At 33.7% G+C, this 27,453-nt stretch overlaps 1 protein-coding gene across 2 annotated transcripts; it reads right to left on the reverse strand.

Annotated features, from left to right (window-relative positions):
* Positions 1 to 3,421: 3,421 nt before the first annotated feature.
* LOC138710860 (UPF0430 protein CG31712-like) lies at positions 3,422 to 26,816 on the reverse strand. 2 transcript variants are annotated; one of them, XM_069842027.1, is made up of 6 exons: positions 26,215 to 26,816; positions 25,772 to 25,915; positions 19,121 to 19,346; positions 18,101 to 18,231; positions 8,501 to 8,584; positions 3,422 to 5,623 (listed from the first exon to the last, which is right to left on the reverse strand). In XM_069842027.1, exons 1-6 carry the CDS (start codon positions 26,352 to 26,354, stop codon positions 5,560 to 5,562), a joined length of 789 nt encoding a protein of 262 aa, XP_069698128.1. In that variant the 5' UTR covers positions 26,355 to 26,816; the 3' UTR covers positions 3,422 to 5,559. The 2 variants fall into 2 exon arrangements, with proteins under 2 accessions (XP_069698128.1, XP_069698129.1); XM_069842028.1 differs by lacking the exon at positions 18,101 to 18,231 and having other exon boundaries at positions 26,215 to 26,776.
* Between the last annotated feature and the right edge of the window lie 637 nt (positions 26,817 to 27,453).

Consider the following 27,453-nt stretch of genomic DNA (forward strand, 5'->3'; position numbering starts at 1 on the left):
ATATATATAAATATATATATATATATATATATATATATATATCCACTGCTTTGTAGTAATGTCAGCACATCTGACTGCAAAACTATAAGACCTAGAATCGAATCCAGGTTGGAACAAGTTGCATTAAGAGCAAATGCTGGGTATAACTTCTAAGACTGGGCTCATTTTGCCATCATTATCACCTTCATCTTCATCCATCCTGCTTATTTCCATACTCATCCTCATACTACCATATGGGGGGGGAGGGGGTAACAGAATCCGACCTGATGGGTGCCCCACCTCTGAACAGGAATCATCATAATCGCCAAAAAGTATGTAGAAGAATAAATGAATGCATATCAATATGCGCGGTATTAGCAAAAAAACTGTATATATAATAATAATTTTAAACTCAATTTCAACGAAATTTTACCCGTTCTGTATCGAGTCTTTAAATCAGAATTTATGTTCATGTGACTGAGAAAAATATCTTACGAGAAATAATTTTATGCTATCAAAGAATCATATTACATCGCGTAATTTTATCACTTTCATTTAACACAGAAAATAAAATCAAAACATCACACAAAACCAACCGAAAATCTTAAAGTACCTCTTGAATTTGCAATAATAATAATAATAATAATAATAATAATAATAATAATAATAATAATAATAGTAGTAATAATAATAATAATAATAATAATAATAATAATAATAATAAAGATAAACGCCACGGTGATTATAGCATGCTTAACTTATAAACCAAGAGGCCCAGTGCAAATTCTGATTCATCCAGACTGAATTGTGTTCGGGAAAACCTGTAGTTCAGGCAACACAGGGGTTTTCTATGGATACTCTGGTTCCCCAGTGACATCTCATAATTCTCTATCATTTATACAAGTGCAATGTAGACCCACTGCCTGTGGTGCACTCTGGAAAGTCTCTGACAAACAAGATGGTCTATGCTTCTTGGCACTAGCAACATTTATAAACTACATGATGTGCATTTTTTTATTTGGAGTCGATCAAAATAATAACTAAACTTACTACTTCATATTTGCAATCACTACACACCGAAGATTTCAAACACACTATGTATATGCTCAAGTCTGATTTACATTCCTCAATTATGCTTCCAGTTCATAGCGCTAATATAAGAACTCCTATCATAATCTATATTTTTAAGACTAATTTCATCATTGTGAAATAAATTTATTTTAATATTTTATGCATAAACAAATATAACAGTGGTATTAAACATCAAAATAAATTTAAAAATTATTATAATACGATTTAGTAACAGAAAAAAGAATCTGACACAATCAAATTTATAAAAGGTAACATAATTTAATCACAATTTTCTCCAGCAGAAAAAAAAAATCTATCATTCAGTAAGTTGGCAATGTTTATCTGCCTGTGAAAGTGGCTCTAAAGACTGTACTTCTTTATAACATAATTATAGCAAAATTCGAATAGTTTGCTCCAGAGAAATTCAAACATCTCCAAATAAAATAAATGTAATGAAGTCTTCTAAACTTTGCAATATAATCCAGTGGTTCCCAACCTGTGGTCTGGGGGTCTGCGATTAATTCGAAAGGAATCCACAGTAACAACATTTATTTTTCAAATGGCATTTCAATTAAACTTAACTTCATCGCATTTCTCTGATTTTTCTCATCTTGAAGGAATATATGTTTGCTTGTGTCAGATTTGTGAGATAGAGTTTACTAGGAATGAGATCACCTGAGGGCTTCTCTTAGCTTGCAAGTCTAGCCTCCCTATCTGTTACTTCAGATTTTTAAATTCTTTAAATTCAATTTTCAGGGTCCAGCTTCAGGTGTTCACCATTCTCGAGGCCCACACCTGTGGAGTAATGGTCAGCGTGTCTGGCTGCGAAACCAGGTGGCCCGGATTCGAATCCCGGTCGGGGCAAGTTACCTGGTTGAGGTTTTTTCCGGGGTTTTCCCTCAACCCAATATGAGCAAATGCTGGGTAACTTTCAGTGCTGGACCTCGGACTCATTTCACCAGCATTATCACCTTCATATCATTCAGACACTAAATAACCTAGATGATGATACAGCGTCGTAAAATAACCCAATTAAAAAAAAACCATAAGATCGAAGCAATGATAAAGAAATTATACTTGTGTCTAGCTGTGTTGTCAATCGAGAATTCGATTGATTTTCCACTCTACATAACTTCCTAGCAACAAATGGTGATGAACTCTTGTCCAATATCACTGGAAGTATGAAGAACATCTTGATTTATTAACATTAAAATTAAGGGAATATTTTCCTTCCTGCAATTGAAAAAACAATTGGGTGACCTGAACCGTCATTTGCATCAACATACTTGTGTCCAGTGTACATTTTCTGTTCGTCTCCATGAATAATTGATTCAGTATTCTGCCCAAGGGCAGGTCTTTCACTGCAAACCCAGCATCCTCCAACCTTTCCTATTTTCTGCATTCCTCCGTGTCTTCTCATATGATCCATATACTGATATAGACGTAAATTTAATATTGAGCTAAATTGCGTTTTAAGAGTATCTACAATTAAACCAGACTTATCAAAACTGCCAGCTACAAGGCAATTATCAACCATCCCAATAACAACCTTATGAGAAGTTTAAGAAACTAATTTCATTTTTCTCAGGCAAATTATTCTTTGTATTTATGTGTTTTCAGATTACAATCAAAAGGCTGGGAACCACAGATATAATCAATGACTTAATTTTCATTTAGAAAAACCATTGAATAAATAACAATTACACACATATTATTTTACTATCACCGAGAAATGTCTAATAGTTTTTTCGCTTTTGCATTAATTTGAAATATGAAAAATGGATCATCATGGCAACTTTTGCAAGGAATGGATTGCATGTAAATTCATTTAGAGTTTAATTCGTTTTCCATTCAACTATGGCAGGCTACAGTTACAAATTGGCACTGTCTCCAATGTAAGTAATGCACATATCTAAATGTTTTGTTAATCAAGTAAGCACATGGAATTCGTTAATAATCGTAATTTGGTATTCACAGATTAATTTCAGAGATTTATGAATAAAAATCCTGAGGAGAAAACAAAAAGAATTACATAAATCTTTTGTCACATCAATAAGCCAAGTATTTTCTTCATTTGATAATAGTAAAATAATTTACACGATTTATATAAATTTCTGTTACAGTATTTCACTGTATTAAAAACCTCTTTTATATATCAATCCTTACATTCAGCATTCTAAGTTTTTGTATCATTATAATTGTTCAGATGTAAGTACTGAGAAAAAATAAAAGTAATATTCAAGTTCCCAACACTTCAGAAATTCTTAAAGGTAGTTTTATTTCTACATAAAGTATCAATTACTCATAATTGCTCCACTTATTATTTTCTTGAAAAGAAGGGGAAGGGGAGGGGGGATTTCTAAACACAAGATCTCAATTACGTAGTCACTTTGCAAGTCCATTACAGCAATTATACATCTTAAATACAATCTTAAAATACCTTCTTTATACTAATGTTTAATAAACATAATTCCAATGTACAGAACACCATACATGGAATTAGAAATACTGCTATATACAGAATTCTCTTAGATCCTAATAAGTGGTTGGCTAGGAATGATAACCTACAATGTGTATTTTTCTTTATGCATATCTAATATGCAAACTACTCTTTTAATTTAAGTTTCAGTCTTATGTCATTTGACGAAATAATAAATTCCTTAAATTAGTGTATATTAATTTCGCTTCATTTCGGAGTAACTCTTTAGTCTATTCTCCAATGCTGCAAAATTCATTATCATCATTCAATACTTAACTACGAACATGATACAATACTGTAAAAATTATTCTGCAGCCTTCATGTGATTTAAGCTGGCACGAAGAACAGGAATTGTATGCACTAAAGCCAAAGTAAGAATAAACATTATAAATATTATGCATTAACAAAATCTGTACTAAATAGCCTCATTTTGATAGCCTGCATAAATTTCAACCCTTTATATTCAATGCATTTTTTAACCTACAGCGATATTAATATTACAAATCAATTTAAATATTGATCTGAAAGATGAAAAACTAATAAAACGAATAAAAATTTTGTTTCTATAAAACGTCTTTTTTCTTTCTGTTTTGGTAATGTATTCATGACTACTTTCACTAAATCTCTTACTGATTACATAAATTCCCATAACAATGCTCCTGAATTAGCTCACTATTATAAAGCATTTTACTTTGAGTACAAAGCAAAAATAATATGCTAAAATAATATATCAAACAACGAATTACATTTGTTTGTGAATTCAGGAGCTGGATATAGCAACAAGTGAGAAATTACCAACCCTAGTCAAGGAGTGAAAAAATCTTATCAGAAATGTGATTAAAATTGTATGTAGGCCTACAACTAGAGCAAGCAAAAAAAAGTAAACAGATTATGTAATATTTTCTATGTTTGTTCTTAAAACGGTGTAACGCTACTGACTTATATCTACATTACATATAAAATCCATAAATAACGAAGCATTCAATATCAGTTTCGAATGAAGTATGAATTCAATAAAACTTTTAAACCATAATCTAGACAAACACTGCAGAATTGCAGCAAGATAGGAAACACTCTATTTCTATATGATTGCTACTCTAGAAACGTAACTGCATCTTCGATTTTACACTTACAGATTAGAGATTAACCAATATGGTTCCGAGCAAGCAGCTAGTGGCATAGAATCACCACAATATTTCATTTTCCTATAGTATATAAATAACACACATTACTGTGATAAATACACAGCTAATGTACTAGGTAGTATTAATTATTCTCCTAATAGGTGCAGTGAACCATTAAAATCCCTGCACTTCAAAAAGCATTCAGCAATTACCACAGGTACAATAAATATAGCAGACTTTGAATCATAAGGCTGATAAATGTCCAAAATTTGAGCATAGAATCAGATCTGGTCTAATCTAGTTGCTAAATATTGGGTGCTCTTCTGGAAGAAATACACTAAAAGAAAACAACTTCTTTAAAAAACCATATTCACATATTTTTACGTAATTTTTCATACATTCATATTGAGAGCAGTATTTACGAAGTTCCTGCATGAACATCAAGCACAACAATACTGACCAGAAATCACAAAATATTTGACATAGTTACATGCTTTGTGCAGCTGCGTCATAAGAATACCAATTCAGATGTAATTTCTGGTTCTAATGCTTTCCCACAATCTCTTGGACTGAATATCTGCACAATCAACACTCCAAGTATTGTAGTACGCACGAATTGCTATGCCATCTGGTATGCCCATCATGAACTGATTCTACTCTTTGCACTGTTAAGTAATTCACTATTATTATACAAGTTCATATGCATACGTATAGTCTTATTTGCAATTTAATCCTGTATATAATATTCCGAGGATTACTCGTCTTACACATTATCAGCATACGTCTCAAATCACTCAACACATATTCACGTGACAGGTTTCAATGTAAAGGAAAGTTTTGGCCGAGAATTATTCTTGCCAAGAATTTTTTTCTGTTCTTCCTTAACTCTCTTCTCCTGCTCTTTCCTTAACCTCTGTCTCTCTTCTTCCATCTTTCTCTGTTCTTCCACCATAGCCAACCTCTCTTCTGCCTAAAAATAAGGAGAGAATACATTTTCTGTTAAAATTATCCTTGTCCATACGACCATATCCCAAAAACTTGTTAATTCTTGACAGACACTGCATTTATTCAATAATTCAACAAAATTAACAGTGCAAAGGAGGAGGACAAGACTAATTGTGGTAACTTTCGAGGAATATCACTTTTGTTGATGTACAAAATTTTGTCCAATATTCTTTTGACAAGATTAACTCCATATGCAGATGAAGTTATTGGGGATCATCAGTGCGGTTTTAGGCGTAATAGATCGATTATTGATCAGATTTTTTGTATTCGACAGATACTGGAAAAAAAATGGAAGTATAAAGGTACAGTACATCAGTTATTCATAGATTTCAAAAAGGCATATGACTCGGTTAAGAGAGAAGTATTATATGATATTCTTATTGAATTTGGTATTCCCAAGAAACTAGTTCGATTAATTAAAATGTGTCTCAGTGAAACATACAGCAGAGTTCGTATAGGCCAGTTTCTATCTGATGCTTTTCCAATTCACTGCAGGCTAAAGAAGGAGATGCACTATTATCTTTACTTTTTAACTTCGCTCTAGAATATACCATTAGGAAAGTTCAGGATAACAGAAAAGGTTTGGAATTGAACGGGTTACATCAGCTTCTTGTCCATGCAGATGACGTGAATATGTTAGGAGAAAATCCACAAACGATTAGGAAAACACGGAAATTTTAATTGAAGCAAGTAAAGCAATAGGTTTGGAAGTAAATCCCGAAAAGACAAAGTATATGATTATGTCTCATGACCAGAATATTGTACGAAATGGAAATATGGAGATTTATCCTTCGAAGAGGTGGATAAATTTAAATATCTTGGAGCAACAGTAATAAATATAAATGACACTTGGGAGGAAATTAAATGCAGAATAAATATGGGAAATGCCTATTATTATTCGGTTGAGAAGCTTTTGTCATCTAGTCTGCTGTCAAAAAATCTGAAAGTTGGAATTTATAAAACAGTTATATTACCGGTTGTTCTGTATGGTTGTGAAACTCGGACTCTCACTTTGAGAGAGGAACAGAGATTAAGGGTGTTTGAGAATAAGGTTCTTAGGAAAATATTTGGGGCTGAGAGGGATGAAGTTACAGGAGAATGGAGAAAGTTACACAACATAGAACTGCAAGCTTTCTATTCTTCACCTGACATAATTAGGAACATTAAATCCAGACGTTTGAGATGGGCAGGGCATGTAGCACATATGGGCGAATCCAGAAATGCATATAGAGTGTTAGTTGGAAGACAGGAGAGAAATAGAGAATGAGACGTAGATGGGAGATAATATTAAAATGGATTTGAGGGAGGTGGGATATGATGATAGAGACTGGATTAATCTTGCACACGACAGGGACTGATGGCGGGCTTATGTGAGAGCGGCAATGAACCTTCGGGTTCCTTAAAAGGCATTTGTAAGTAAGTAGGTAAGTAAACAGTGCAAAGTAAATTGCACATATTGTCTTCTTCTGTACATACAGTGCATTCCTTTCATTTTCTTACCAAGTATTACTATTCCCAAAAGTTGTGTTATGAGTTTCCCTTTTGCATCTCGTGCTGTGTATGCTGGCTAAGGTCAAGGCCTCAGAAGATGATACATAACACAGGACAAACATATGACAACTAGACTCTCGCAGTTCCTTTAGAAGGTAGTTAAGTTTCCTGCTGGGTCTGACATTCAGTATGAGATATAATTTATTTCGTTGTGATTGAAATGAATATTTCTTCGGTTAGCACATGTTTATATTTGTTATGTACTCACTAACTCTGTCCGAAGGTCTGCAGAGAGTTTTCCATGTGTCAAAGTTCTTTGTCATCCATCCTATACTGCACAACTTTGTCAGAAAATTGAGAGAGCACTCCCAAAAAACTGACTCCTAGATATTTAATGAGAATAAAATCCATCCAACAGTTCAGGAAAAATTGCTGTTCACAGATAGACGTCATGCTGTACACCACTTCCCAAAAAGAAACATCAAAGGAAGTTGTATTTTTAGCTTTTACGTTAGGAAAATTCCTTTCCCTCCACTGTACTTGAATCAACAAGAGCTGACTCCAGAGGTAAACAAGAAAACAAAGTCATCAAGGGCAACTCTCACTACTTTCAGAATATTTTGAACGAAACTCTAATTAAATATATCCTTGTTTGCAGGGAACATCTCAGCTCTTTGAGCAGAACATTATTTTTAGCCCTTTTACAAAACTGGCATGAAAGCGCTGGCATGAGACTGTAACAGATCCTGTAGGGTCTAATACGTGAGGGATATGATGACAAAACTTTATCACAAAAATTCTATAATGTTTAAAAATGGGCTTATTAAAGCCACAATTAAAGTGGTTTTTGATGCATTTCATATTCATTATATTCATTAGTATAATGACTGCACAAGGTTCATATTACAATGAGATATTGATACAAATTTTTAAAGTTATAATTCTTTCCAATACACGCCCATGCATTGCAGAGATAGCTGAATAGATCAATCCTAGAGAAACAGTTTTAGATAGAAAAAGTGTCTTTTAGAGTTTCCATTCATTGCAAAACTAAGTCTAGGATCTAGATCTTTGTTAGCATGCCTTAAATATGATTACATTTGCATAAAAAAAATATCAACTTGTAACAGAGCTTTATTTTATAGCTATTAGTTTTCTTACATTCTGTGTAAGATCTGACTTAAAATTAAAATAGTACTAGAAGAGACAGAAAATTTCATTGATGTTTAAAAATGTCTGACTTTAATTGAAACTAGCCACTGAATTCTTTGGTAGAAAATGTTAATGAAAATCATTTGTGTAATTTGTTTTAGTTCACACTTAATGTGTATATTTGCTACAATCTAATTACCAGTTTTTTCTGGGCTTCTTCGATTTTTCGGTTGTTTTCTGCCATGATCTGCTCCAACTCTTCTCGTTTCTTTCTTTCTTCTTCCTATAAAAATAATTTGTCATGTTGATAAGAGGCAATCAAGTGGTTTAATTCATGCACACTCTGTAAATATCAATCAATTCCTGATGATGCAGTTAAAACACTTGTTCGTAGTCACATTATAAAAATCTGGGGAGAAAAATCAATACAGTACAATTCAAATTATACTAAAGCCTCATTTACACCGTTTTGTTTTTAAATTAATACACATTAATACTGCTGTCAGTGAAATGAAATATAAAAAACCATCTGTAAAAGTATTGTAGAAGATCGTACTCTTTTCATTATTTTCTCCATTAATGTATTAATACAGTGTAAATGTTGCTTTCTCAGTGCCTGTTTAGTTAATATTTAATGTGGTGACCCAATATAAGCACTCAGATCACAAGCAAACAAAATCTTCTTTTCTCCTCTCCGGAACAAAAAGATCAACAGAGGCACAATGGTGAGGTTAAAGCAATCTTGGCAACAGGCTCAGTAAAAATAATACTAAAAGTATACCTTCCAAAACATCTGGATGGAATACACGCATTTTCAAAGTTCTCTATTTATTGTGCACAGCCTGAATATTGTGATAGGACAGCCATAACAAAAGGCCAATAAAATAAACTCATATAAATATGATTATAAGAAAAAAATTATAACTACACACAACTGAAAGTAAAATAATATAAAAATTAAAACACATGAGTTTAAAGAACAGGAAGTGCTAAGATGGAAACTTGTTATAAGAAACTCTTTTATATGACAAAAAAACAATATTCATTATCTTTGTCTTGGCATTCAGATATGTCACTAACAAAAGAGAAGTAGATGTATTTCCATCCAGTATAAACTAAACCTTGTGTCACTATCTTCAAATATAATGTTAAGTAATTTTATCACAGATGAAATATGTGAAATTACAGTGAAACCCATTTAAAAATAATTTTAAAATCTTTTACAGTTAATTTTGAATGCTAAGCTTTAAAAGTACTATCTACATATTGAGAAAAAAAAATTAGTTTAAGAACAGAACATTTTTACTTGTAATCAATGGTTTTTGATATCATTACCATCATCTTTCATGAATATAGAATGACTGTCCATTTTGGTAAATAAATGAAAGTTATATATAAAATATTTAAAAGATAATAAGAAAATAAGGCCAGAGCCACAGTTCGGTAACTATCTGGTATTATTAGTTGTTGATCCTTTATATGAATTTATAACAACTTCATTAAAATCAGTATATAAAAGAGTTTTCATCAAACTCGTAATATGTAATTAAATGTAATCTAAATAAAATAAAGTGTCCGAGATCAATGATAACCTTATATAAAGATAATTAAGGTCACATTTCATCAGTATGCCATACGGCACATTTCCCAGGTTTTGTATGCATATCCCGGCTCATATCAGCCCACTTTAAGCATTGGTTTATTGAGCTACGGCAAACTGCATGTCAGAAGATGATAGTTTAAGCTTTGCTTGCACAAGTCTGAAAATGAGTGTTGTAAACAGGCACTTTTCATACTAGGCATGCATGATGCTTAATTCTTTGAGTTAGAAATATTCTAACTGTACAATCTTTCTCTCCACCATTGTGTGCTTTGGTTTCAAATAAAAGTACACTAATTCGTATTAAAATTATTATTAATTTTCACAAAAATTTACTTAAATATGCTGAATATAAAAACAGTCCAACAGTTTTGGAGAAATTCCTGTATATGGAGAGAAGACAAGCCCAAAATTATTCAGTGCCAGGAGGAAGGACGCTGAAAACATGTATATCAACGAAACTCTCAATATCAATTTTTTGCAATATTACAATATTTTCTCTTTATTCTTGATACAGTGAGAAAGTACCAATGCTATTCTATATTGGCTATATGCTATTCTAAATCAGATTACATGCAACAAATTTTTGCTGACACTAGCAGTTTTGTACATTTTGTACTCATAGATTTCAAAAACCAGATAGTTGGGCTACTTCGTAGATTAAGAAATCAATTTATTATTATTAATTTTTTTAATAGTTTCTTTTGCGACTGTGATGGTTATCTAGTGTCTGAGTAAAATGAAGGTGACAATAACAGCAAAATGAGTCCAGGGTCCAGCGCCGAAAGTTTCCCAGCATTTGCTTTTAATGGGTTATGGGAAAACCCAGAAAAAACCTCAATCAGGTAATCTATCCCAATCAGGATCTGAACCTGGGCCTACTCGTTTCACAGTCAGATATGCTGTTATTCCACGGTGGAGGACATTATTGCTATTATGATCAAAATTTAATTTTGATTAACACTGATAGAGGTGGTGAGGTAGGTAGGTTATTTTACGACACTTTATCAACATCTTAGGTTATTTAGCGTCTGAATAAGGTGAAAGTGATAATGCCGGTGAAATGAGTCCGGGGTCCAGCACCGAAAGTTACCCAGCATTTGCTCAAATTGGGTTGAGGGAAAATCCCGGAAAAACCTCAACCAGGTAACTTGCCCCAACCAGGAATCGAATCCGGGCCACCTGGTTTCGTGGCCAGACGCACTAACCGTTACTCCACAGGTGTGAACAACAATGATAGTTATTTCATGAACTTTTCATGACATACAGTAATTCTTCACCTTAATCTAAAAATCTTCCAGTTAGGCAGATATTACGAAAACCTGCATTCAGACACCATCTACAGTACATATAGTCATATATTAACTAAAATGGACTTATGAAACTGTGAAAAGAATACCAGGTAGAAATATTAACAAAGGAAGAGATGGCAAGGCAAACACAACACTTCAATATAATACCAAAAATATATTTTTCCAAAATAGACTTTTCGACAAAGATGATGATAATGCTCATTCTTATGTAAATCTACATTATGAACGACAAAATGATAAATTTTCTATATTTCATTGCATAGAGTAAAATCAAATAAGCACGAATATTAGAATCTGAAAAGCATTTCTGTTACTCTTACAAGTTATACCCTACTCATAAGTCAGAAACATTGTGAGTCAAACCTAAGGGACTGGCACTCCTGCTGTCTCTTGGTACTAGAGTCTGCAAGTAGACTGTCAGCTTTCGCAGGTAATGTTCTCACAGCACTATAGTCTGGCAAGTGGTTTTTCACGTAACTAGTGAATTATTTATTTAAGGAAATGGAGAATTTCAGAGCAGTTGCTCAAAATGTCCTCCATTATGTTCTATACACATGTTGCAGCGATGTATGAAGTTCTGGGACACTCGCTGGAGCTCATCTTCACTAATAACACTTATTATAGCATGTTTCACGATAAACCAGTAGCAGATCAGTTTTGCAGAATGTGAGAGGACTACCGAACGTTTCAAAAGTAACTTCATAAACTTGGTAGAATACTTGTGTTAAGTATCATGTATTGCGTTATCCATAACAATCATAAAATTAGGTGTAATATTCTATAAAAGCTCCTCCTGAAACCTTTTTTTTAAAGGGTCGCTCTCATTTCTTCGTAATAATCTTTAGTTGAAAACGATTTGAACACCAGTAACCCATTTTCTTTACAAACCCCTGTTCACTACAGGCATGGAGTACTATAATACTGGAACCTTTTACCAATCAGCACACACAGAACTAGATCGTCATCACTAATCGTTTGTAGTGCATCTTTCGTCATGCTCACATTTATCCATGTTTCACTGGGAAAGAATATAGCACGTTTGGTTGATCTTATATGTTTATTTGCACAAACAAACTGATTATGCAGTGCAACTATGCCCTGATGTTCCATCAAATATTTTTGCACTGTATCATTTTCGTGTAGCAGAATATTTCTCATTATCTACCACAGAGATGATCGAGACGCAGGAAAACACAACTTCTCTTTGGTACTTTTTAATATATCATTCAAGCTTGGAATGTAATTTTCTCCACACAAACTTAAAATATTTCTTCCCAATGTATCCCTGTCGAAATTATCTATATTATTTTCAGAATAATATTACGGCCATTTTTTTGTTGAGCTTTTCAATTCGCCTGTTTGTTTCTCTTTAAGAATTCTACTTTTCACTAATTCCAATCGCTTTAATACACTTAGTGACAAATATCATAGGTTTACCATACCTCGAATGAAAATACTCGTGGAGCAGGCATGTAAGCTCTTTATTTTCGGAATGAATATGGTTCTCTCTTTCGCCAATTAAATAAGACACTACAATTAAGCATACGATAAAACTTACACATAAGATTGCCATTTCTGACAAGTTCACAAGACCATGATTCATACCAAACTGCTTGAAATAGCAAACTTATGACTGTAGCATCTGTAAGCAATAGGAACTACAGAAACATCAGCGATTTTTATTTCAATTCTCCCTATATCTGCAGGTTTTCCAGGAATATGGTCAAGCAGCCTCTAAGGCTATTATTGAGTTCAACCCTCCCTATTTGAATCGGTCGGAGCTAAAAGGAATTAAGTCAAAATATGAAGTTTTGGGTTATGCAACAATTTGAACAACTGATGTCATGCGCATCGAACGGTGGAAGAGAGAACTAAGACTTTTAAATATTCTTTTGTCTTCTATAACATAAAAATATAATATTTGTGTTATTAGTGGAATGCTTCTCCTGAAAAGTTGTCAAAAGTGACTTAATTCCTTTTAGCTCCGACTGATTCATTTGTGAAACGCACTATAAATAATTTAATAATATGACAACTTGTAAAACTTCTTCTTTAGTAGGTAAGTTTCAACGAGAAAAATGTGTTGCTGTACTGAAGATAATTTTATTACTATGAAATTGAACATTTCACTTTGTTTCAATATATAAAATTATAAAACTTGCGTAACAAATTCGTATACAATGTATCTAACCACGTTTGAAGATACGTATTTGTAAACAGAGTTCAGACTGCTAACTAGCAGAAACTGATAATGCAAAGTACAAGAAGAACTGTGTCACACATGTGGTGCAAAAACTGATAAGGAAAACCCACACATTTTCCCATTAGCCAACCTTAAAGCAAAACTATATTTCCACCATTCTTACTGATCTCTGTGACAATTAATGCATTGAGTTTTCTCGATTTCATATATAGAATGAAGACATTTTGAGCAACTCCCCCGAAATTCAGGTAAGCGTCTAATTTCTTCAATAAATGCTTCACTAATTATGCAAAAGATCGTCACTTGCCCAGACTGTAATCTTCATTCCACAAAAGATTCCACATGTCAACAAAATAGGCAGGGACAAGTAGAAAACATTGACAATGAGGCGTGAAAACATAAGGAGGTTGTGCAGTTTATCTATGGCTGCATAACCACTCACAACACAAACCCAAACACGAAGATGGGAATGGTGGTCAGTCAATCAGTTTCTGTATAGTTCATGTAATATGTAACAATGTTTGCATTTCAGGAGATGATCTGAGCAAGGAATGTGAATGTTTCCTCTGCTCTTACAACCAACTCCCAACACGGAACTGGTCTGCCAATGACTGAGACTTGTTTGTCCCAGCCAGCCAATGACACCACTCCCATCCACCTGTTTCTTCAGACACACTTGAGTTACTAGCTTACCCTCTCCTCTTACGCTGCAAGGACCATACTCCCTTGACAGGGATTCTTTTGTGAAATTTATACAGTACAGTGTTGGTGCTGTATTGTGTTAAAATTACAAGTTGTTAAACATTCTGCAACATACATAATAGTGTAGGCTACAATTGCTGAACCAGTTGCTGTAATTTAGGGCTCAAACATCATGACGAGAAACTCTTTATAAGTAGTGTCTGACATGGACATTTCATAATGTAAGTACATTCTTGTAAAAATCTCGCATGCATTCAATGCATCATGTTATGTTATTAGTTTAAAACAATGAAGTATATCTGTGTATCAGCCATGTCACATCATTTCTGTTACTGCTCCATGTACGCCTCATTTTCCGGTACAAACATAGAACTGATTAGTGGTTGGGGCACAGAAGGATTTTTAATTGTATTTGTTAGCACTTTTGTGTAATTCGATACTGTGTCACTGTAACATTTTAGCTTATTTGAAAATTTGTAACTTTTTTTAACTATACCCAGACTGTTGTAACTTTGCTCTTGACAGCTATTTGGGTTGGCAACCCTTCATATGAAAAAACTGAAAGCTATGCAGCAGCTTTCTGAACCAATCAGAACATAGCATTTTCTGTCAGCTGCTCATGCTGTCAAATGGAGTATTGCTGTGTTTCTGTTTGCTATATGTTTGTGGTTACAGTATTACTATCACGTGTGTAATTCGTGTGTTAAGTGTTATCAAGTTATAAATAATTTGTGAAATGTCGCAAAAAAAAAAAAAAAAAAAAAAAAAGACATTCTAAAAATGATAACTCAGGTAGTGAAAATCCTTGAGTAAAATAGTCAGGCATCAAAATTGGTGCAAATAACTCGCCAATGAGCAGGAGAAGGAATCTGTCTGTATATATAAGCATCCATCCATTCCTGAAGATAATTTCATAAGCGGACATCAAAAACTTTAGGCCTTTCTAAGGGGACGGAAATAAAGAATGTAGTTACACAATAATTACAATTTGAGTTAATGGAGAAGAATAGCAAACTCCGCCTAAGTTGTCAGTTGTTGTGTATTAAATGGTCATTGTGACAAAGTCGTATCTCTTGCTATCAACATTACACTAAGCTGTCAGATGCAAGGTTACAACGGCCTGGGTATAGCTTTAAATTGTATGCATTTAATCTTTATAATTTTTGTATCTTTTATTTTTTGGTATGTTTTGTAAATAGCAACCTCCTGAGTGAGGAAGCAGAATTTTTCAATGAATTCCTTATATATTTATGGGGTGCAGTGAGACAACAAGAATGCTATCTCAAATACTCTGTAACAATAATACTGGAAAGCTTTCCTGCTTAGCATTGCAAGTGGCGGCGAAAAGTGATGGCTCTGCCATCTAGCAGCTTGAAATGTTGATACACTCCTTGCGGCATGCTGAGTTACGTGAGGAAAAGCGGAGAGGTGTGCATTTGATGACAATAAGAAAACGCAAAGCAATAGTATAATTTGGAGCGCTTTCCTCACAGTTTAAATTAATAAGAAGTTCCAAATTATTAGAATAGAAATGAACTGGCACAGTTCTCGTATTTTAAAATGTATATGATTCAGTTTTACATGACTTAGCAGCTTTCATACGTAGCTTATTTCGTTTCTAGCTATCTGGTTGTCCATTTTAATTTTGATGTAAGTTTATTGACACATTGAAAAATGGTACTTATCAATGAAGATATTGGCATAGTCACTGCAAACGGAAATGTTAACAGGGGACACAATCATTTTAAAGGCTCTTTTGTTAACACCAGTTCTAGTTTTACAAAGAACATTATTAATTTAAAAAAAAAAAAATCAAAAAACAATTTTGTCTTAGGAGATACATATTCTTAGAGAAAACCATTTTTGAACCTTTAAAGTTATTTGGGGGGGGGGGGGCGATGTGTGTTGTTACATCATTTGGACTATCTGAAGAAAAATTTCTTCGCCAAATTTCGTGATTCACTCAGCTACATACACGCATGCAACATAAGCACTTGCATTCACATGCAGTACGTTTTCTTTTCTTTATTTGTATGCTGTACATTTTTGCTATCTTTAACAGTTTCGTCCAAATAGGACTGCAAAAATTCGATTTAGCTGCCTCAATATCTATTGCTTGAATAAGAAATAACAAATGTCAACTTTACAGGTGCTTCTTTCAGGAGGGCTCAGGAACTAATTCGTCATAGTTGTTTAATTGTAGCTCTAAACTTGGAGCAGCCTGAAGTCAAGTTGTTTCCACCTTTAGATGAAACAATATAAAAGAGATTTTCTATGCCGTCTTGTTTTAACCTTCTTATTATTAAAAATTTAAATCCATACTAATTATAATGTAATTCTTTCCATTGCAATTTTAAAGCAGGGTTCATATCTTTATATACAAAATAAAGCTTATCTAGATATTCTGACTTAATTTTCAAAATAGCTTGAAATTATAATGTTGTACTTCGTTACATCCAAGAATTTTTCTCCATTGAATATTATTTGATCCTTGATCCCAAGACACATCTATATAGTTCGAAAAAATTATGAATTTCAGTTTTTTATACGGATAAACTATCAAGAAATTATATTTTGTATAAAGAAACTAAAGTAGATTTATGCAGTTTAGTAACGGATTCAGTTAACATAAAGATTAATATATTACTGCTAATGCATTATCTAATTACATGGTAGAGGAGTATTGTCCATAGTTTCTGTCTGACATCAGAGAACCTGCATTCTCCTTGATGCAAGATCTAATATGTTTTTGGGACCTTCGCAGTTCTTTCATTGTGCTTTGAATTTGACCCATAATTTCGGAAGAAGGAGCTCTTAAATTCAGTGAAGGAATAGCTATTCTCTTCAGTCTGTTATTAAAGAAAAATATTAAACATAACAGACCTACAGCCGATTTGAAACTTCAGTATACTTTTTCAATTATATCTCATTTTTACTTAACCTTGACTTTTCAAATTTATTATTGTTATTGAAGTACGATAATCTAAAGTGATCTGAATACATTTTGTAATTTCTGTACAGATACTATGTCCCTCTAATTTTTAAATTTTTGTCTAGAACTCTCTCGTCCATCTATATATTTTGTAAATCTGAAGAACGATCTAGCATCTTTTGCCAAGCATACATTTTACAGAAGAACACAGAACAAACAATTGCACATTTCCTTTACAATGTGTGCAATAACAATGAGCATAATCCTTATGACTTACACAAATACAGGTGGTATTGCTTTCACCAAGTATTTGTTGAAGAACAAAACTCATGTCACAGTTAGCTACACAATGCCTCACGTCATCATCCCTGCCTACAATCCCTGCCGCTAGATAGTACTGCTGAGTCATTCGCCAATTTAATCATGAACTTTCCAGTGTTACTATTAGAAAGTATTTGATTATCTGCAAGATTTAACAATCTGCTTGTCAGACTGTAGTGCTAAGAGATGGAATACCAGCCCCTTAAGCGTCACTTGCTCTATATTTAAAGTAGTATGTTTGTACAGGGTTTCACTATATATATAATGATCTATTTGAAGTAAATTTGTATTTACAATAATTACTAAGCATATCCGAAATTCTGATGACTACATCAACACAAGGTATGAGGGCAAACTGTAACCTCAATTCTGAAGTTTTGGAAGGCACACTTGTATTGCAAATACTGTCGTCGATAAAAGCTATTCAAGATGGCGTAACAACCGCACAAAGTAACTACACGTACATACACGTTGCCAGGCTGCCACTTCATCTGCTGTCTAAAAATGTACGCTAAAGTAGGGAATAAGCCCCTACAATTTATAGTGCATACCAATCAGATTAAAAACTGAAGTGTCATATTCTGGCACTTACTTACCAAATGATGTCAACACTGTACAAAACATGTGCACTAGATGAGAGATCTAAGTGGCAACCCTGCAAATAATTCTTGGTAAAAAAAACAAAGATAAAAATTGACATTTAAAGTATAAAAAATGGTAGATAATACCTTGTAGTGGCGGAGTCAAGACCTCTTCCTCCGCAAACTGTAAACTCAGCCTCAAATGCATTCTTTAGTACTAACGATGCTGTCTTCTTTCTACAGATGATGAACCTTACTTTGAGACTGACATTCAGTCTCTGGACCCCCGAAAAAAATGTTTGTTAGCTGCCCCAGTTCATTAAACATGTTTTGACAAGACTACGGGAGAAGTAATTCCTAGGTACTTTGCAATATGTTCCAGGAGATTCTAACAGATCAGACAAAAAACTGAATAAAGTTCACAATGAAGGATACTGGGATATTTATCAATAGAAATCTAAACTGAAATTATTTTAAATTAAATGAAGGAGGTTTGCAGGATAATGATACATAAATATGATGGAAGTGTGGATTATATTACTTTTTCCAATTATTTCTGCTGTGATTATCATGAACTGTTCACATATATAATTCTATGATACACACATCACTAAGACTATATGAAATGTCAGTTCTTCCACAATACGTTTTGACAAATACATCCATTACACAAACTAATCTGATAGTATAATTTTGCCACCAACATTGCCATGCTATATGCTTATCACTGTTAAAAGAGAGTAGTAATACAGGTGTGAACAATTTGAAACAATATATTATAATAACATCAAAAAGTTTAAAAATCATTATTCATATATTTTATGTCCATAAAAACATATACAATGTGATTTCATTGCATTGCACAAAACTTATGAACACAAATTACAATGCAAATGTGTAGGATGTTCAGTTCATATTGTCTTACTTCTTCTTGTTCAAATTAAAGAGAATTACAATTTTTTTTCTCTTTTACTTTGATTATGTATGTTTGAACCAGTTTCATGGGAACAGAATTTCAGAAAAATCAGGTACCAATGTGGTTTTGAATTATAAATAACAGTTCCACAATTAAGGTCACGATTTCCCATGAAACTGATTTCAACCCACCCCACGGTGTTCTACCCTCCCACAGCTCTCCACCCTTAGTGGATTATCCTTCTGTCTTACCTCTCGCTTCTTCTCCTCTTCTAATTGCTGCTCTCTTCTTCTCTCCATTTCTTCCATCATTTGTTTTTCCATAATCTTTTTGGCTTCCTCAACCCTTCTTAGAACTTCAGCTTCTATTTCTTCTTTTCTTTTTTCTAGCTCCTCTTCAACTCTTTTTTTTACCAATTCCTCTATTCTCTTTGCTGTTTCTTCTTCTACCATCTTCTGCTCTAACTCTCTTTGTCTTCTAGAAATTAAAAAAACAGATTTATTTAAATGATATAAGATGCATTATTTTCAGAGGCGTCCTGTGGTCTAGAATTTGTCCGGGGCTATTTGATTATAGTTTGTCATACGTGGTACTAAAACTAAAAAGTAATTTCGTTATTACTCATAAAATTACATTACCTTTACTTGTATTACACTATTTTACCGCAATACGAACGCGACCGCGACAGAACTGAATGAGCCCTAATAGTCGTCCCTCTCCCGGCGCCTTCACTCGCAACATATGTGTTATAGGATCTAGCATCTCCATGCACTGAGCGCTATGCCGAACCAGGAACGAGACTTCCTCTATATTTGAGAGTTGTTCGTAAATATTTGAAATAATATATTACGCAAATTTTCATGTGGGGCTGAGCCCCGAAAGCCTCAAAGGACGAGACGCCCCTGATTACTTTTAAGGGGAGAAGACAGTTAAATATAGTGAAAACATTACATAAAATTTAATGCACTTTTTTGTTCTTGTCAGCTGCTGTGACGGTCATTCTTTAAGCTCTAATGTACAGGATTTTAAAATTATACTACAACTTTGTTTGCAATTTCCTGTAACTTTATTTATTTATTTTTTCAAATCGTTTTTCTCTTTAAAATACTTTTTGATATGTGAAAATACATTACATAAAATTTAATATGCATTTATAGCCCTGTCAGCTGCTGCGACACCATTTTTAAAGCTGCTGTGCAGATAGTTTTTAAATGAGACTAAACTGTGACTGCAATTTCCCGCAATTTTAATTTTGTTTTACTCCATACAAAAAGTTATATATCTTGAGAACTACTATAATAATGCTACTTGCATGCTAATTGGTGCACACATTCTTTAGGTCATTAAGAAAGTTTTCTCTGGAATATAAATTTGTTATTTTGTTGCATTTGAAAAATATGCCTCCATATTTCTATAAAAGTACCTCTAAAATTAATTTTTAAGTTGTAATCGTTTAAAATTTTGAAAATCAATATCAATATTGTGCTCAAGACGTTTTAAAGACTGTGCTTTTAGTAGTAGCAGTAGTAGTATTGGGGGATTATTTGAGAGCTTACTGATTCTCGCACATCAACCTCAAGGCTTACTGTGCTACCCTATACCTTTCATAGAGGATCCAGTTCTGGGCTTTTACTAAGCTCCAGGACTTTCACTCCTATGTAATAATCTACCAAATGGAGAGGTTCCAAATATCTGAAGCCCCCTACATTCAAAGACCTCACACTCGAGCAGTATGTGTCTTGCAGTTTTAGTACTCATGGACATGGACAGTCATCTCCAAAAACTACGCACATATCATAAAACTATAGAAGTAAAGCATTATGTTGTCCTACGTGACTTTGCACAAATCGCATCTAATTATGGAATAGAATGCAATTTTCTGGAGAGGGGCACTATGACCCAGCACTGCGACCTTTCACGACCTATTGCGCTAACTCTCAAGCCAGGTGCATTCCCAAACTCACACCGACTGACTACACTAAGCTTAGCTGCAAGTTCACCACTCTGGAGTAAAAATTAGCATGTCTGAACGTGAAACGAGCAGGCCCGGGTTCAAATGCTGGTTGGGATAAGTTACCTGGTTGGGGTTTTTTCCGGAGTTTTCCCTCAACCAATTGAAGCAGAATTGCTGGGTAACTTTTGGCTTTCGCCATCATTAATCCACATATCGTCCATACCACAGCCCAGGTTAAGTTCACGATGCAGTGTGCTGTATTTGTACAACAGCGCGACTGTTCAGCTACACAATTATTCACAGAATAGGAGTGGTAAGCACAATAAGCCTCAGGCTGCAGTGTAAGCCTTCGGGTCCCTCCTACATACAAGAGAAAAAAAAGGTTCGCTGCATACCCTAAGTTTCGAGCAAGCCAACTCACTGCAAGGGAATGCTATGGAATGATGACGAAATGGAGAAATGTTGACAGAATGAAGTAGATGACTAATATGGGGAAAAGGGAGAATTCCGAGAAAAACCCCAACTGCAACCTTGTCTGCCATAAGTATCACCACGGAATTTTCAATGAAAAATACCAGGCTTAGCCGAGACTCGAAACCTAACTACCTGCATGTCAGGCTGAAAATCTGACCACTCAGCTACTGCAGGCAATGTTTCTAATTATACTAGATACTATAAATCTTCAATCACTGTTTTATATTCTAACTCTTCTATTTCGAATAGTCCTTCCTCTACCATGATATCACTGTTGTCACAAGATTCGCCACCGCTACTGATGTCACTGCTTGATACCTACTCTTCTATTAGATTTAGTTCTCTTCTACTTGTAAATCAAGTTCTTTTACAATTTGTTTTAAGGCTACTGACACTGCCTTAGAACCTAAGTGTACCTTAATCTTTTGTTGGACTATTACCTCCTGTGTGTAAAAATTCTGAATAGTATAAATACGTCGATTCGCATACTTATCACATCTCTTTTGTTTCTGATCGCCAGTTTTTAACGTCACTTCAAAATTTGACACTGTGACCAAGAACAACTTCACCTTTATCTATTAGTTCATAAAGACAATTTTTTTTTTAATTTGGCTGGGCCTAAATTGCCATTGCACTTATAATGATTTGTAACAAAACCCATTAAATTGTTCCTATAAAATATTATATTTTAAATTTGACGTCAATTTGCAAAAGGGGACACGTCCAAAATAACAAAGTGTTGGGAAATCGCAAAAAAACCATAACAGACTTAAAAAATTAAAATGTTCATGGATCCTGAATGTATGTATCCATAGTGATCTAATTAGAAAAAAATATGTGAACATTTTAATTTAAATTAGTTATAGTTTTTGCGATTTTCCAACACTGTTATTTTGGACATGTCCCCTTTTGCAAATCGACGACAGATAAGCTTATATATATAATTACAACACAAATAAGGAATACTCCTATAAATAAAATTCGACTTACAGTTAAATGAATTCACTATACAGAGACAGCATGACGAAAACCATTCTTTTCCCATATCAGGGATACTGAAAATGTGTATTTCCGCGAAAATCTGGTAATATATTATTTCGCCTTTGACCCAAGGGCAGTAGATAGCATCTTGTTGCATTCATGTCGTGGTGTATGATGAGAAATTTGTATAAATGTAAGGTATAAATTTACAAACACAAACATGTTTTGTACTGTTCCTGGGATTTTGGTCAATAAAAAGCGTCACACAGAATTTGTATTAATTTATTTCTTTAGAAATGATCCTATTTAAAATGTAGATTTAAACTCAAGATTTATTATTTTACTTATACTGAAAACACATTTGTGTGCAACAATGAGAAACTATCAAGAAACATCCAGCATAAATCGAAACAGCATCTAAAGTTTTTTGTCCTTCTGGTCAAATTTTTTAAAATGGACTTAACTCGTTTTGGGAGAAAGCTCATGAACTCTTTTGTCATATAAATACTTATCATTTAAAGAGGTTAAACAATTTAAATGTATAAAGTTTTACCATTTTCTCGTGTTTAAAGATTTGTACCATAAGGGAACATTTGAAGTTATTTGTGTACCGAAACCAGTACAGTTGCCTGTCAAAAAAAAATTATGAATAAAAGTTTAAAGGGCAAATTAGTCGAGAGCACGTAGTGCTACTTTGATTTCTGTTTTAGATTGTATCATAATAAATTACTTTCTTCCTTTTATATTATTACTTATATGCCAGTCTTATACAGTAGAACCCCTTTTTAACGAATCTCTGAGGGATGTTTTCTTTTCCTTAAAAGAGGATTTACATAAAATGGGAAAGAAAGGCTAAAATAACTAATACTAACATGTGTTATATGCCAAATATTATAATCATTTACTAATTAGGCCTACAATTATTATTTACAATACATTTCAATATAATATTTTCTAACTCTTCAAATGGTGAGGTATGAATGTTTTTCCATTTGGTTGAACTCGAACACCACTAAAACTGGCACAGAAAATTTCTTCTTCCTTATTCCCCATAATGAAGTAATTGGCAAACTATGCTTTTCTGCTCTATGTGATAGTGTTATTTGAGGATTAGCCTTGACATCCTTTAGTATTTTCACTTTCTGTCCGATAGTTAGTCTCTTCCATTTAGTCGCCATTATGATGCATAAACAAACCAAAATAAAAACTTGAAGACAGAATGCACACAACTTGCGAGAACAAAGCAAGCAAAGCAACCATGCTTTGAAAACAACGTAAACTAAGACCATAAAAAACAATATACATTACTATTGATTGAGATATGCTATTGAATATGCGGGAACTATTGATTATTGAAAGTCAAGTCAATATTTCGGGCTTATCATAAAATCCACTTGAAAAGTATTCCTTAAAAGTGGGATTTCCCTTAAATCAGGTTTCCTTAAAAGTGGAAATTAATTACATTATTGTTATGGTAATTTGGCTGGGACTTACCAGATTATTCTTTAAAAACTGGAAAGTTAAAACGGAGTTTACTGTAGCCTATTTGTTATTATGGATTTGTTATTATGGAATTAAAGGTGTTGCACACCAATGGTTTCACTCATATCTCATAGATAGGAAACAGAAAGTTGAAACCAATACAACTATGAAATCTGCATCGACATGGGGAACTATTAATAATGGAATTCCTCAAGGATCAATATTAGGTCCCCTACTTTTTCCAATGTTTATAAATGATCTTGCCTCCCTATTAAAAGATATAGGTCATCCCATATTATTTGCAGATGACACAAGTATAGTAATTACAGCCAATAACTCCAACACATTCCAATCTTCAACAGAGGAAATTCTCTTCGAAATATGTGACTGGTTCTCAGTCAATAAACTGGTATTAAATTGTAACAAAACTAACATAATTCAATTTAAATCCTGTGCAAATTCAACCTCGCAAATTTCTAGCGCAATAATTAACAACAGATCCCTATTAGAAACAACGACAACCAAATTTCTTGGCTTAAAAATCGATAATGTGTTAAATTGGAAAAATCATATTAAAGAAATTACCCCCAAACTAAATTCAGCTTGTTTTGCTATTAGAACTATGCAAAAGATAGTAAATATCAATACCTTAAAAACAATATACTTTGCATACTTCCACTCGGTAATGAGTTTTGGAATAATATTCTGGGGAAATTCCACAGATAGTAACAATATATTTCTATTACAAAAAAGAGTAATTAGAATAATAGTAGGTGGCAAATCTAGGGAATCTTGTAGGACTATTTTAAAAAAACTACAAATAATGCCCATGGCTTGTCAGTATATCTTTTCATTAATAGTCTTCCTCGTATGTAATCGTGAAAATTTTGTAACTAATTCAACAGTTCATAGCACAAATACACGTCAAAAAAATGACTTTCGTACTCCATCGGCAAGTCTATCGTACTATCAAAAAGGAATGCGTTAATATGGCAGTAAAAATTTTTAATAGCCTCCCTATCGATATAAAAAATGAAACTCAAAACATAAGATTATTTAGGGCCAAATTAAAGAAGTACCTAATTTCTCACGCCTTCTATTCTGTAAGTGAATTCATGACATTCAATAACACTTCATGAAATTGATACTAAAACTATGTGTTGTACTAGTAGACTATATTGTAAATCTCGTCTGTATATATATTTCATCTAGACTGTGACTGTAAATTAAGACTTTATAATAGTATTCAGTTTTTTGACTTGTTCCATATTCTAGCTGTAAAGCAATGTATGAATAACATGGAATGTTAATAAATACAATACAATACAATACAAAAACTGAAACGGCTAGTGATAAGCTAGCAAGCAGGCACGCTTCCGTACAGGGGCAGCAGCATATCCTCTAAGGTTAAAGCTCAGTTTAGATATGTGTGTATTAATCGAAAAAAATGTCATAAACATGCGTCCTATTCTCAATATTTTCTAGCCCCTAATTTTCGATTAATACACACACACACACACACACACACACACACCTAAACTGGGCTCTAACCTTAGAGGAAACGCCATTACCCCTGTAAGGAAGCATGCCCTCAAAGAGTTTTCGACGTAACTTTTTGAGTGGGGTGATATTTAATTAGGTCCCAGTTATGTTATCCTTCAAGTTTATATGAATCTTCTGACTTGCAGTTGTCTGGAGCTGTCACATATACATACATCAATCGCTATGAGTCACATATTGGCAATTTCTCGGAGCTGTGACTTTCGAACTATAGTCGAAACTACAACAAACCTGTCACAGCGACACAATCACAGGTCTTCAAATCACACCCCATCACTACTCCTCCAGATGAATGCTGGGCTGCCCTAGTATTTTAAGAAATGTCACTCACCTACTTCAACCGATTTAAATCTCGAATTGAAGGAAATATCTACATATAAACATATAGTAGTTTAAATTAGTACTTCATTTTGAACTAGCCTACAAATAATAAAATTGTAAACATAAGTACCTCTGTCTTTCCATTTCTGCTAGTCTCTCCACTTCATCCATTTTTCTGTCATGGTAAGTTCTTTTTCTGGCATGTACTGCTGCTCGAGTAGCCTCATCTGATACATCTGAACTACTGCTGGACGATTCGGAATGTGATCGTTTCCTGAACGAATTAAGATAAAATTTTAAGGTAATGTAATGTAATAAAATGCTACACATACAAGAAATATAGGACCGAAATATACATTTATCACGGCATTTCTGAAGAAAGAAGCTCAGTTATAAATGAAAACCCTATTTGATTTATTATTAAACGTTCTGAAATGAGTATGACTTGACATGAGTTTCTTCAAAGTTCCTTTCGACAACACTTAAAATTTCACTACACTCGTAACTAGATAATACTATTGTACATTTCCGAAGCACTAATTGAATATGTATTATAACTATATGAAAACTTACCTTGATTTTGCACTACGTTCCCTCGATTTATCTCTATGCTTACTATGGGAGCTTCTGTCACGAGATTTTGAACGTTTGCGAGTATGTTTGCTTTTATGCCGCCTTTTAGGCGACTTGCTTCTTGTTCTAGACCTACCCATGTTATTGCAAACAGAACACAAATTCAATCCAGCTAATTTACAAGAAAAACAATATAAGTTACTATTCAAAGATAAACAACACTAGTCTCCATTAGACGTCCATAGCCGATAGCCAGCCACGAAAAGAATGGATTGTGATTGGTCTATGGCGCATGGACCTACACAATTAATATGAACGCACCGGGGTACGTACGCAACATTGAAATTTTAGCTTTCATTCACTATTGGACATCAATTATAGCAGAGTTAAATCGCAAAGATAACAACATTTCAATACTGAGTTATGCCATTAGATAGTACTATCTGTTTAAAGATCACAATGTCAACCACAAGTTATATCGTTTGCAAGGGAACTCCTCCCATTTTAGTATGGCTAGTTTCCATTGATTGCAATGCGAGATGCGTCATTTACTACTTTGTTTGGTATTATAATTTTTTTCCCAACAGTTCTTGTCACACTTGTAGCACTACCTATTTTAAATAGGTAGATAAGAGTACAATACAATACAAATTTCGGTTATAGGTATCAATTGTCGTAATATACGAATTGAAAAATAGAGCTGAGTTGCCAACATCGGCGCGACAAAATAATACCTGGGACCTGAAATTGTATTATTCTTGTATTTCCATCAAAATTAAAATGGACATTTATAATAACAATCACGGCCGACTTAATGCTCCCTTCGCTTCTTTGTATACGGCCTTGTCAATACAAAGCTTATTCTGAAATTGGTTGATTTCTCAATTCCACCACGAGGCGCTGTCTGCCAAGGTTGGTGTCCACAGAAGAAAGACTCAATGTGAACTAAAATAAATGATTAAAGAGTAATAATAACACTTATAAATATTACATAAGAAAGTAATAAGTATTATTATGTTTAGTTCTATTAATTATTGTAAAAGCGTGAGTTTAAAAGCAGGGAAGATAACACATAGTCACCTGTTCAGTTTAAGCACAGTCTAATATATACAGTCACGAAACTTCAACACTTTTTCTGCCAACATTCGCGACACTAGCGCCCAAGCGGCAAGCAAGGCACTGGTCATAGTCTCTTTCAGCCAGCACGTGCTTTAAAGGGATGAGAGATGTTATAATAAC

This window comes from Periplaneta americana, chromosome 12 (genome assembly GCF_040183065.1).
Source record: "Periplaneta americana isolate PAMFEO1 chromosome 12, P.americana_PAMFEO1_priV1, whole genome shotgun sequence".
In the NCBI taxonomy this organism is placed as follows: domain Eukaryota; kingdom Metazoa; phylum Arthropoda; class Insecta; order Blattodea; family Blattidae; genus Periplaneta; species Periplaneta americana.